A 14,403-nucleotide genomic window follows, 5' to 3' on the forward strand; every position below is an offset into this window, starting at 1 on the left:
GTTTAAGTTATGACTAAGTTGAATGCCACATCTGTGAGGAATCAGAGGTGTGAGAAAATATGACAACTATTAAAACATGTCCACAACATTTAGAGAGTGTCTTTGTCCAATGAATGCACTTTCCATATATTTCAATCAATCACTGATTAAGGAATCAGTCATTAACCTCTTCTCCTTCCTTCCATCTATTCATATTCCTGGTGTAGTGTTTAACATAGAAAAGGCTGTCAAATATATCCTCAACCATGGAAGTTCACTTGTGTCTTTGGACTGGCCAGTTTCTTAGCTCTCTTATAAGGTTGTGGTGGTAGTGAAAAAGAGGAGGAGGTGGTGCTATGTATGGTGCCTTGATCTCCTGGAGGAAAATCAGGATATATAACTAGCAAGTAAATGTATAGTATAAAATGGTGTAATAATGCCTGAGGGTAAAGACTGTCCAATTGCCTGCTTGGTTGGTTGGTTGGTTGGTTGCTTTCTCTTTCTTTCTTTCTTTCTTTCTTTCTTTCTTTCTTTCTTTCTTTCTTTCTTTCTTTCTTTCTTTCTTTCTTTCTTTCTTTCTCTTTCTTGCCTGCCTGCCTGCCTGCCTGCCTGCCTTCCCCCCCTCCCCCCCCCCTCTCTCTCTCTCAGACACACACACACACACAGAGCTTGAGAACGGGTGAATGGAATGGCTTTGTTAGCTGCTGGGGGAACTTTCTGGGTGAAGTATAAGATTATCGTGCCAGTGAGCCAGTTTGGTCTAGTGGTTAAGGCTTCAGGCTAGAAACCAGGAGACTGTGAATTCTAGTCCCGCCTTAAGCATGAAAGCCAGCTGGTGACTTTGGGCCAGCCACTCTCTCTCAGCCCCCAACATCAGGCTGGGGCAGCAAGCCAGTTGGTCAATTCCTGTTGCAACCAAAGGATCAATGTTCAGTAGATCTAAAAAAAAAAAAAAAAGTGGACCCTGCACATGTAGGAAAAACACTAGGAAGGAAAAAAAAAAGTATATTGCCAAACAAACATTAGGTGACTAAGTATGTATGCAATGGTAAGTAAGAAGAAAAGATCAAACTTTCCTTAAGACATCTGCTTCGTGATTTAAACTTCCTCTTTGAAATTGTGACCCTACTTTAACTCCAGGTTTGCTGAAATGCAGAAACCTTCTTTTTCCCCCTTCTCCCATCCCAATCCATTTCCTTGTTGTATTGGTTAAAATGGTTACCTAGAATTTGGAAGAGCTTGCAAGTCCATCTTTAGCCATGGAATTCCACTGGAAGAATTTAGACTGTCCAGGTTCTCAGCACTTTGATAGGATTGGGTTGTTGGTGAAAAATTGGAAGAAGGGGTGTTACATATAATGGCCAGATCACCTGGAAGAAAGATAGGAAACAAAACTATGAAACTCATAATGTAAAATATTATAGTAGTCCTTGTGAGCAGAAACTTTCTAATGCCTGAACACACACACACACACACACAGCATTGTTTTGTTGTGTGCTCTGGGGGATTTTTTGATTGAAAAATAAGATAATGCTTTAAACAAACAAACAAATATTGGCTGAGTAGTCATTCCTCTAATGACATAATCATTTAAAGAAGAAAAATTAGAACTTAAGACATCCATTGCACGATGTGCTCTTCCTCTTAAACTGTATCCCAACTTTGCTCAAAGTTTACTCAACACTATGATCATGCCAAGAAGTTTAAGCAAACTTAAAATCTTTTAAATCCAGGAATGAAATCCTTATGTTTTAGAACAGTGCTTCTCAACCTTAGTATATTTAAGATGTATGGACTTCTACTCCCAGAATTCCCCAGCCAGCCATGTATGGACTTCAACTCCCTGAATTCTTAGGGTTGAAGTCCACATATCTTAAAGTTCCCAAGGTTGAGAAACACTGCTCTAGAAGGTGCTTGGCAGGTATATGTAGTTCCAGAAGAGACCCCACTTTGAAGAAAAGTGGGATGCCTTCCTACCCAGGATTAACCATTATTCAAAATAAAGACATGCTTAAGGCACCAAGGGAAGAGGGGCACAACAGTTTTTTTTTCCCCTGGCATGCCCTTATCTCTCCCACTGTCACACTTGGCTTTAGTTGTGAATACTGCATTTAGTTTGCATTTTTTTCCCAGATAATAATTTTATTGAAAAATTGCATTTTTTTCTATTGACCTAATTATATCTAAATAATTTGCTTATATTGGTTACTACTATTTAGTGTTATATAATTATTATTTTTTTAAAGTTTCTTTTTGATATAGTTGTGAGGTCCAGCCTAGGGGATGGCCTGGAAGAAAACTGAATTTTTAATTATTATTTCGCTTTCAGCATGTAAGGAATCTTAATTTCTTGTCAGTGAAGCAATGGATGGACCAAAGGAGAGCATTGCTGGGCTGTGCTTATGTTACCAGTTGGCCTTAATCCAGCCCTGATGCCTCCAATAGTCCCTTCAGTGAAATCCAGTGTACTGCATCCTAGAAGCTACAGGAAATAAAAATATTATTAAAAGGGACTTTTTTCATGTCAAAATAAGATTGGGCAGACATTCTCCCTCACCTTTTCCGATTTGCATTTCTGTTGCTGTGACTTTAAATATTATCCATGCTGTATTCTCCATAAATTTCCAGCTGCTTATTATGTTTGCCTTTATACCATTTGTCTCATTTATTAGTGAACAGATAATTTGATTATTTATTGATTATAATTTCATTTTGCACTTCTGGAATGCACAAGCCTCTTTAATAATGTAGAGTGTACAAGTGACAAAAGAATTGCTGTTCAGGCAGACCCCAGTTCATAATACAAGATTATAACTCTCATCTCCATATTCACCAGGTGCTGTTTAAAAATATATGGTGAAAGTACATTCTAGCAGGACAAATGAGGAATAAAGAAGCGATATTAAGGCCCCTCTCCCAATCATTTGGAAGTTGGAGCTAGGATGAAGTTGGCTTTCTCCCACTCTCTGTCTTCAGTCTTTCCAAGCATCATGCAAAGTTTCTAAAACATCCATTCAGACATTACTTCCTGCTTTATGTGGCTTCTGCTTAGCTCACTAGACTTTGATCTATGTGGTGAAACCTATTCACCCGCCACATAATAGCAGCTTCTTTGTCATAAAAGTAGTAGGAGACAAAATTCTCCAGTTAATGTTTCTCAGGTTGAATGTTAAGAAAAGTTTCTAACAGTAAGAACAGCTTGATGGGGGACCAATAACTGAAGAATGTGATTATTTGTCTTCATTAGATGTTTTCATGAAGAGTCTGGACAGCCACCTTTCAAAGATACTTTACTTTGGGTCCATGCACTGAGTGAGGAATTGTATTTTATAGGCTCAATCACCTCCTGCATTCTCTGTTACATTTTTGTAATTCTTTGTCACTACCCATACTTTTCTCACAGTTTATTATATTATTTTAGCATAGTTAATACAATAGTGTGCCACCCTAATGGTGTATTCAAACGGATCTTTCCACTGATTGATAAGTGTTGGATTGGAGGTACAGTTTCTTGAAATTTTTCATACACATTATATAGTTCTATAATTCAATACAGAAGCTAATTTAAAGCTCAGTTGAAAAACATAGTTGAATTTTCCCACCAAATAATATTGAAGAGGGTTTTTTTGTCCCACCTTTTTCATTACAATGCAAACACAGCCTACTGTAATAATGAAGTGTTAAATTTCAGCACCATTTTAAGTATGTGAATCAAACGTTTAACCACATATATATTTTAAAAACCTCGTATGTGCAGATGGACCTAGAAATGAAAAGTGATCAATTTACCCAATGGCAGCTATGTTTGTACAAACTGTAAAATTTCTCAATTTTAATATCCAGTGAGGAAGATATGTCATCATGTTAAGTATGTACTTGTTTTATTATTTAGGAAGCTTATATATCACCCCTCCCATACAATAGATTCCCATTATTCTTATTCATAATACTTTTAACCTACCTTTTACAATCTATATTTCTGAAAATACATCTGTCTTTGTTGTCTTCCCAACCTTAAAACCTTTTTCTATTACAGCAAAGCACTATGTTCTAATTTCATGTCATTAAATTGTCTCCCTAATGTTAAAAGTATAGAAGTGAGTTTAATATAAAGTCAAGTCATGGATGTGTAAATAAGGGCCAATTTGCCCCAGACATCTGGAAATAGCTTTTTTGTAGAATAATGAGTATACAAATCACTTACAATTTTTCTTCACAGAATTATTGTCTCTGTTGATGTCTGCTCTTTAGAATGTTCAATATTGGTCCAGTAATAGATAAATGCTATTCTTGTTCAGTCATGGAAAAGATGCATCTTTAGTGGGAGCCTTTGAGTTTATATTTGGCAAGCTTAATAATGAGTTGATTTTACATTTGGCAATCATTTTGTTTCCCACTAGACCATACAAACAAAACTAGCAAAATATTATAATGAGCTTGTGTATTTTTAACATAATTAGCAATTAGCAGCTACTGCTATCCATGCTGAAATGCGGATTAAGTGAGAAGACTTTCATAACATATTGTCTATAACAGATCTCAACAGTTGCGATTAAATTTTATAGTCAGCTTTGAAGCCATTCCATGGCCCATCTCAAAGCTGTCTGTGGGCTATCTTGTGATAGTGATGAATGCCATTAATTAGTTATGAATGTTGTAAATAAATTATTTTAGGTATGAACTCTGGGTTTTCTATCCACTTATTTGAAAGTCCCCAATCTGCAATGTTAGTTTTTCTGTCATTGCTGAGAACCAGAATGCTATGTAATATTCAAAATGGGGCTGCACCATGAAGTAGATTAGGGCCCCCCAACCTTGTGGGGCATGCGGGCATTTTTGCAGCTTGGTATTAATGCCCATTTATCAGCAGATAAATGGTTGAGTTTGATTCAGGGTACTCCTTTTACTTGTATTTCCTCCAGGATTTCCCCCGTTGCCCACCATTTTTATTTCCTAAAAATGCTTGTGAGCTCTAATGCATATTAAATATTGGCAGTTCTAGAAGCTGCTTTTTCGCATTCCATTTTCTTTATTAATTGTTTATTTTGGTAAGCAAAGCATTTTGTTAAAATAAATGAAATCATATAGAACAGGGAGCTTGGCAAATTCTCATGGACCCCAAAATAAGACAAAGTTGAGAAAACCAAAACTATCAGTGATTACTATACATGCTTGCTCCAGGTTGGAAAAAAAATGTCACAGAATACTTGATTAAGGATTCATTCTCACATTCCTCATACAGTGGCACCATTACAAAAGCTTTTCAAAAGTCATCTCCTCATGAGAGGTGGGAAGATTTCATCCTAATCTTTGACAAGCTTTTGGAAGTATCTTTTGGTGATGAATCTGAGTTTATAGCACTGGATGTCCACTTCTGCATTCCATTTAATACAGAAGCCCCATTAACATCCAATGCATTTCTTCCTTTTGGGAACTCTATGAAACTCTGTGTTTCATTCCTGTGAAGAGATTAAAGCATTTTTCTATTAGCTTGTAGCAAGACATATTTGTGTGTGTGTGTGTATGGCACCCCTTCAATTTGTTGCCTTCTGGAAGAACTTAACGTCTCTTTTTCTGTGTCTGATGGTGTAAGCCTTTTAGGTGGCACCATCTTATTATGTCTGTATGAGAGCTGTTCTACTGGCTCAAACTCACCTCTCCTTTTGTTCTGGTTGCTGTCCCACCATTTCTGTGTCTTGTTCTTGAGGGTGAAGGATGTCAATAACTTTCTGCTTTGGATGCTGCTTCATTGTTTCCCATGATGAGGTTTCTATATGAAGCTTTGACATTTCCTTAGCATTTAGTCCTTTTGCTTCATCAAAAAATGCAACACACCGCATCTTTATAGTCTTTTCTTTATGTAGAGAGGGCAAAACCTATATTGAAAAGTCATTAATAAATATCAGGAAATACAAATTCATTCCTGGAGTTAAGATTAAAGGTTGTAACAAAATTTAAAAGAAGGCCACAATACTTTTAGAGACAGCTTCTATGAAAGAAAGCTAAAGAAGCCATTCTCTGGAAGCTAGAGAGAGACATTCACACATAGACACACAGACACACAGACACACCAATTTATATGGCTACCAACCTAACCAATACAACTCTGGTTGGCGAACAAAATTAAAATACAATACATATTTAAAAAATACAATAAAAATACTGCCCCAACCAGCTAACACAAAGTAGCTCCCAAAACACCATTCACCAATAGTGTTTTTAAAAAATGTAATGGTGACCCTCTTTCATACATGGCTCAAGACCTAGTATCTTTGAAAACACAGTAAAAGCATCTACTTGAGTCCAAGAAAAGGCAGAGCTTCAGAAAATCATGACAACAATAAATTTTGGCCTCTTGCACAGTTTTGGCCTCTCCCAAGTTGTATTCCAAATGTGGTGTCACACCATGAGGCTGGTGTACTGAAAAATGAAACCCATATTTAGGCATGCATGTTTCCTTATTGGTTAAAGTTACTTTTTTCTCTTCTGCTCTTAGCACCTCTAATTTTGAATGATGACTTTGTTTCATCTTGGGGTAGGATATTGCATGGGAAATGGAAGTGCTATGATTTTTTTTACTTAATGCAATTCTGATAGTGGGATCAGAGGCAGCCTTAAATAGTGCATCAAAGATTTGGAAGCCCAATTAGGTCTGGCCGCTATATCCAGAGATGTGTTCTTGTGCAATCATTCACCCTTGTTCATCTGGGTATCGAAGCCAAATATAAGTTCCCAATTTCAGGAGAGCCTTAACTTCAGTACCATTCAATGCCCTCCCAACAGCTGATTTTGCAGGAAAAGTATGGGGCGTTCCATTTGAACAAAGACTTTGCCCCTGTGATGGAAGAGTCTCTGAAACACTAAAAACCGTGTCCTTTTTTATTCATATTACAAAAATGCCCTGTTGCAGTTAAGAATTCCCCATGTACTCAGATTTCCAGGCCACCTGGATTCATTTTATTTACAGTTGCTATTATCCAATCAATGCGATCATATTTTTCTTAATGTGGCTAGGTTTTGTTTTACTGTTTGTAGAGTACCTTAACCACATCAGTTTTATAATTATTGTATTTTAATGTGGTTTTTATTTGCTGTCTTACACTTAGTTTTCTTTCTGATTTTGAGCTGATCCATGACTGTAAGGAAGTATCTTGTCTTGCCTTGTATATTTATCCAGGCACAGTGCTGGCTCAAAATAAAATTTTCTGGACCCATTTTAGCTCTTAGTGACATCTTGCTGCAATTCTGTCTGGTATTCTTAAAAATCCTTTATCTGAGAAGCATCATCTCTTGATCTCTTCCCAAGGACAATAGAGTCTCAGTTAAATTCCCAATGTTTTAATTTGTCTTTTGTGTGATGTTTTCAAGAGGAGTAGTATTTATATACCAGGGTTATGGCTTTATTTAAACAATTTGCTAAGTCATATGGGTTTTTTTTTTTTTTTGGCTTTGGTTTGTAACTGTGTGCATCTAGTTAAAATACAGTTTGTATAACCCTGATTTATGTCTTACCATGATTTGGGATCTCGGGAAATTGTGGCTTTCCTAATAATTGAATGATAAGTGAACTATGGCTTAGTGTGATATATAAAACCAGCCCCAGCAATACATTTCCTAACTAAATTCCTCTTTGTGATCTTAAAAGACTCAGGGAATGAATGTGGGAAAAAAATCCTCATGTGCACAAAGATTTGCACAAGGATCTTTGGCTATTTGCACAAAGATTATGTCTAATTTTTTGTTTGTTTGTTTGTTTGGCTAAAGAAAGACCACCTTTATTCAGCAGAAACAAGAGCTCAGACTTAATTATCCAAAGAGAACTGCAATTAGGAAGATATGGGGGGTGTCAGCTCATCATTATATGTGATCTTGATAGTAAAGCCTGGAACAGTGATTTTCAACTTGTGGTACTCAGATGCTGCTAAAGCACCTCATAGCAATTCACCCTGAAAATCAAGGCCAGTAACTAGGGATATAAGATTGTAGGCCATCATCTTCTCAAGTGCTAGTATTGGTCCAGATTGGGAAGTCTCTATCTCAGCTGTGCCTCCCTTTGAAATTTCTCTACTTTCCTCAGCAAAACAAAGACACAGAAAGTTGAATGTGAGGAAAAATAGGATAAAAAACATTCTCAAATGAAAATTTCAGAATCTCCACAATTTAGACAGGGCAGATTTGATATTCCTATTTCTTATGCTGTAGATTATTGGATTGAACAGCGGTGGAAATAAAGAATATAGGGCAGTTAATGCAAAATCTAAGTAAGTTTGGGTGTTAGAGGGAGGTCTCAGGTACGCCAAGCATGCAGGTACCAAAAACATAGAAAAGACTATAAGGTGCGGAAGACAAGTGGAAAAGGCCTTTTGCCTTCCTTTTGCAGAAGGGATTTTCAACACTGCCTTGAAGATCACGGCATAAGATACAATAATTAAAATAAAACAACCGAATGCTGCAGCGACACTGGCAAGTACAACTCCAACTTCAGTTAAAGTGATTCCAGAGCAGGATAGCTTTAGCAATTGTGGAATTTCACAGAAAAACTGGTTGACAACATTAGAACAGAAAGGGATGGATAAGGTGCCACTGGTATGCAACATTGCATATATAAGACTTGTGAACCACACTAGAATCACTATTCTGGTGCAGGTTTTCCAATTCATCACCATCTCATAGTGCAGTGGATTGCAGATGGCAACATACCGATCATAGGCCATGACTGTGAGGAGGGATAAATCAGAAGCTTCAAAGGAGACAAAGATAAAGACTTGTGCAAAGCAACCAAAGTAAGAGATGTGTCTGGTGTCCATGAGAGAATTCATCATGGATTTGGGGACAATGACTGAAACAATACCCAAGTCCTGCACTGCCAAATTCACTAGAAAGAAGTACATGGGGCTGCGTAGTCGATGGTCAAAGGCTACTACAGAGATGATGAGCAGATTTCCTGTTGCAGTTGCCAGGTATAATATGAAGAACAAGAAGAAATGTAGAAGCTGCAGATGCCGATCTTTTGAGAATTCCAGGAGTAGAAAGTAAGGCACCGTGGTTTCATTACCCATGTTTAAGTTATGACTAAGATGAATGCCACATCTGCGGGGAATCAGAGGTGAGAGCTACTATTAGATAAAAACAGTGAAACTAGGGCTTGATACATACTGGGCACAGACAGGAAAAATATAAGAAAATGTGATATCAATTAAAAGAGGACTACATAATTGAAAGAATGCCTATGTCCAATCAGAGCACTCTCTCTATATTTCAATGCATCACTGATGAATGAATCAGTGACAGAAACATTTTTCTTTTTTTCTTTTCTTCCATCCCAATTATTCTCCTTGTTATAGTTAAAATATTTGCCTGGAACTCCAAATTTCCTGTCAAGTACACCTTTAGCACTAGGAGAATTTACATCGGTCAGTTTCATAGCACTTTTGTAGGATTGTGGGGTTGATGAAAAATGGGAGGAGGCATGCTACCTATACTGCCTTGATCTCCTAGAGGAAATGCAGGATACAAATACACCCACACACAAAGAGGGACACAGAGAGAATTGGTTTGTCAGGTGCTCTGGTGTATTTTTGGTTGAAAAATAAGATAATAATGCTTTAAACAAACAAAAGTATTTATCTCTCTAATGACATACTCATTTAAAGAAGAAAAAGTCAAATTTACTTAAGATATTCATTACATCATTTAAACTGTATCCCAATTTGGCTCAAAGTTTGCTCAACACTATGGTCATGCCATAGTTTTTACCACAGTTTTCAAAAATTGTTTGCGGGGATTAGTTCCCTTTTTCATCAAGAAACGATCACCCTTCTGCTTTAGAAGGAGTCTGGCAGGCAATTCTAGTTCCAAAAGAGAACTCATTTAGAGAAAAATCGAGTGCCTTCAATAGTCCCTTCAGTGAAACCCTGTATACTGTAATTTTAGTAGCTATGAGAAAGAAAAATAATATTAAAATTAAATCAGTTATTGATAGGGACTATTGCTATCTTCTTTCCCTTCCAGTTCTTGGGGAAACCTAACACTGGTCTTCAGGCTTCAAAACTCTGGATACAAAGTGCAAAGGAAGGATGTTCTCCTATTACCACCTCAGTCCAGAAACATGATATTTATTTCTCCATTCCCAATTAAAGTGGCACCTGTGTCAAAGGTCCCCCCCCCCGTGTTTGTATGTGTGAAAGCTACAGTATATTTTGCACATTTATCTTTCCCCTTGCTGTAGCAGGAAACTTCCACAATTCTCGCTTTTTTTAGTTGCAAGAATCTGTATCTTTCTCTTTCTGCCTGAACATTCGCTGAATAACTTATTTAAATTTCCCCCAGTCCTGGTGCTACCCTCTGAAATCTGTGCCTTCATCTCTCTTTGAATTCCTTATGCTACTCAATGATCTCCAGTCCCTGTTCCACAGATTCTCTAACCCCAGTCCCATCTCCTATAGAAATGAACGTGTAACTCTTCAAACTTCATGCCTTTCTCCAAGTAAATTAAACTACTTACTCTCTAAACCCCTTTACTTTTTCTTGTGGAAGTGAATAATGTATTACATTCACACAGATTATTGCTGCTTTTTATGTAGCTTTAAATATTATACCTGCTATATTCCCCATAAATTGTCAGCTGCTTTATAGCATTTATCTTAAATATTAGTGAATAGATTATTTGATTATTTATTGATTATAATTTCATTTTCTACTTCTGGAATGCATGAGACAATGAGGAATAAGGATGCCATATTGATAAGTCCCCTCTCCCAAACAACTTTATTTTTAATGGAAAGTGCAGCTAGGATAAAGTTGGCTTTTTCCCACGCAAGAGTGGAGCTAAACATCCATTGAGACTTTACCTAATTTATGTTGCTTCTGCTTAGCTCATTACACTTTGATCTGTCTGACCAAACCTATCCACCCACCACATAATAGCAGCTTACATGCTATAAAAGTAGCAGGAGTCAAAATTTTCCAGTTAACATCTCTCAGATTGAAAGAACAGCTTGATTGGGGACCAATAACTGATGAACATGATGATTTGTCTTCACTGGATGTTTTCATGAAGAGTCTGGACAGCCATCTGTCAAAGATACTTTTAATTTGGGTCCATGCACTGAGTGGGGAATTGTATTTTATAGCCTCAATCATCCCCTCCATTCTATGATATGTTTTTGTAATCCTTAGTTACCACTCATACTTTTCTCACAATTTATTACTTATAGTATTTTAGTGTCATACAGTAATGTGCCACCTTAATGGTGTGTTTAAATGGATCACTGCACTGCTTGATAAGTATTGGACTGGAGGTACATTTGTTTGACATTTTTCACACATGTTATATAGTTCTATAAATTATGTCTAGCTAATTAAAAAAAAACATAGCTGAATGTTCCCACCAAATAGTAACAAAAAGGCATTTGTTTGTCCCACTGTTTTCGGTCCAATATAAAATGAACAGACCTTACAATAAGAATGAAGTGTTTAAGTTCAGCATCCTTTGAACAATATGAATTTTAAAAATAAAATTTTTAACTACAATGAAAACAACAACAACAACAACAACAACAAAATGATCTCATATGTGCAGATGGACCCAGAAATGATGTTAGGGATGCTAATTCAGCAATTAGTGATCATTTCACCCAACGGGGGCTAAAATTGTGCAAACTGTAAAATATCTCTATTTTTAATATCCAATATCTGCCTGTGGAAGATACGCCCTCATGTTAATCATGAACTTTTATTATTTAGGAAGCTTATAGACCACCCCCTCTCCTGCAATAGATTCCCATTATTCTGATTCATAATACTCATAATCTACCATTTAGGGTGTAAATATCTGAAAATAAATTTACAAACTGTAAAATATCTCAATTTTAATATCCAGTGAGGAAGATATGTCATCATGTTAAGTATGTACTTGTTTTATTATTTAGGAAGCTTATATATCACCCCTCCCATACAATAGATTCCCATTATTCTTATTCATAATACTTTTAACCTACCTTTTACCATCTAGATTTCTGAAAATAAATATGTCTTTGTTGTCCTCCCAAAACTAAAAAGCTTTTCTATTATAGCAAAGTACTAGGTTATCATTTCATTTCATTAAATTGTCTCCCTAATGTCAAAAGTATAGAAGTGAGTCTAAAATAGAATCAAGTCATGGATATGTAAATGCCAATTTGCCCCAAACACGTGGAAATGACTTTCCTGTAAAATAATCAGTATACAAATCACTTACAATTTTTCTTCACAGAATTGTTGTCTCTCTTGATGTCTGCTCTTTAGCATGTTCAATATTGGTCCAGTAATAGATAAATGCTATTCTTGTTCTGTCATGAAAAAGATGCATCATCCGTGGGAACCTTTGAGTTTATATTTGGCAAGCTTAATAATGAGTTGACTTTACATCAGGCAATCATTTTGTTTCCCTCTAGACCATACAAACAAAATTAGCAAAATATTATAATGAGCTTCTGTATTTTTACCATAATTAGCAATTAGCAGCTACCGCTATCCATGTTCAGATGTGGATTAAGTGAGAAGACTTTCATAACGTATAGTCTATAACAGGTCTCAACAGCTGGGATTAAATTTTATAGTCAGCTTTGAAGCGATTCCATGTTATTCTAGAACAGATCTCATCACTGGGATTCGATTTTTCATCCAGCTTTAAAGCAATCCCACACTCCATCTCAAAGCTATCTTTGGGTGATAGAGATGAGTATCAATAATTAGTTATGAATAGTATCAATAAGTTCTTTTAGGCATGAATTCTGGGTTTTCTATCCATTCAATTGAGTGTCCTCAACCTGCAATGTTAGTATTTCTGTTCCTGCCGAGAAGCAGAATGCTATGTAATATTCAAAATGGGGCTGAACCATGAAGTAGATTAGCGGCCCCCAACCTTTCAGGGCATGTAGGCAGCTTTGTGTTAATGCCTATTTATCAGCAGATAAATGTTTAAGTTTGCTTCTGGCTATTCCTTCTACTTGTATTCTCCAAGGTATCCCCCATTGCCCACCATTTTTATTTTCAAAAAATGCTTATGAGGTCTAATACATATTAAATATTCACAGTTCTAGAAATTATTTTTTAGCATATCCTTCCTTCCCATAGTTACAAGATCTTGTTAAAATTAATGAAGCCATATACTATAGACCAGGGAGCCTGGCAAATATTCATGAGCCCTTGGATAAGACAAATTTAAGAAGGCCAAACCTGTCAATAATTGATATTCACGCTTGTCAAGGTTGGAAAAATAAATGCAAGAACTACCTGGCATCATTATAAAATATTTTCAAAAGTCATAATCTTTGACAAGCTATTGGAAATATCCTTTGATGATGTGTCTGTCTAGCATTGGATGTCCACTTCTACATCCCATTTTAAGACAGAAAACCCATAGAAATCCAATGGAGCTCACCTCCTTTTGGGAACTCTGTAAAGAGATTCAATCACTTTTCTAGCAGCTTTTACTCACGTGTGTTGTGTAAGTGTGTGTGCGTTTGTGTGTGTATGACCCCTTCCATGTGTTGTCTTGTGAAAGGACTCAGTGTCTCACCTGCTGTGTCTGATGGTGTAAGCCTCTTAGGTGGCACCATCTTATTGTCCCTGACTGAGAGCTGTTCTACTGGCTCAAATTCCACCCTCCTCTTGTTCTGGTTGCTGTCCCACCATTTCAGTGTCTTGTTCTTGAGCATCAAGGATGTCAATAACTTCCTGCTTTGGATGCTGCTTGATTGTTTCCCATGTTGAAATTGCTCCATGAAACCTTGACATTTCCTGAGCATATGGTCCTTGTGTTTCAACAAAATATGCCACCAGGAAATATCAGTGTCTAAAGAAATAGACTGCCAATCCCCATAAAATATTCTGGCTTCTTGAGTTTAAGAGGGGTATGGAATGATGCAGAAGGCAGCACCAGAATCCCTCATCCATGCCCCATCATATGTTAAGGAGGCTGATTGGTGTTCGTTTTCCCCCAGATCTGGATACTGGGTGGGAGGAGAAAGAAAGGTCAGGAATCCACCTGTAGTGCTGGTGGTTCTGCTGGAAGATTGGAAAGGAGGAATTGGGTAGTGGTGTGTATTTTGCTCCCTTAGGTGCATGGTACATAGAACTCTACATGGTTTTATTGTTTCAGGTAATGGTTATTATGGAATGCAGAATAAAGCAAGCATTTATTTCAGTCTCTGAAATGTCACACTTGGGTTATACTTTGTTCTGCTGTGTCTTTGGTGAGACACCTGGGTAGAGTAGGATGTTCTTTCTCATCTTCAACCCAATTAACCTTGAGAAAGAGATACTCCTTGACTGTGAGATGGTCTCATTGCCCCCTGGTAAGAACAAGAACTCCTGAACCTTGATGGTTTCATTCTTGGCAAGAAGGCAAAACATTCTAAGATAAGGTAGACTTTTCCTTGT

General features: G+C 36.9%; 1 protein-coding gene across 1 annotated transcript; it reads right to left on the reverse strand.

The window, feature by feature from the left end:
* Nucleotides 1-8,123: 8,123 nt before the first annotated feature.
* On the reverse strand, nucleotides 8,124-9,038 carry LOC112542355 (olfactory receptor 14C36-like). Its single transcript, XM_025174998.1, has one exon. The coding sequence runs from the start codon at nucleotides 9,036-9,038 to the stop codon at nucleotides 8,124-8,126; it is 915 nt and encodes a 304-aa protein (XP_025030766.1).
* Nucleotides 9,039-14,403: the final 5,365 nt, after the last annotated feature.

The sequence above is a fragment of the Python bivittatus genome, unplaced genomic scaffold, assembly GCF_059951505.1.
Source record: "Python bivittatus isolate LINGU-HERP-01145 unplaced genomic scaffold, Pbiv_v1 ctg000440_np1212, whole genome shotgun sequence".
NCBI lineage: Eukaryota > Metazoa > Chordata > Lepidosauria > Squamata > Pythonidae > Python > Python bivittatus.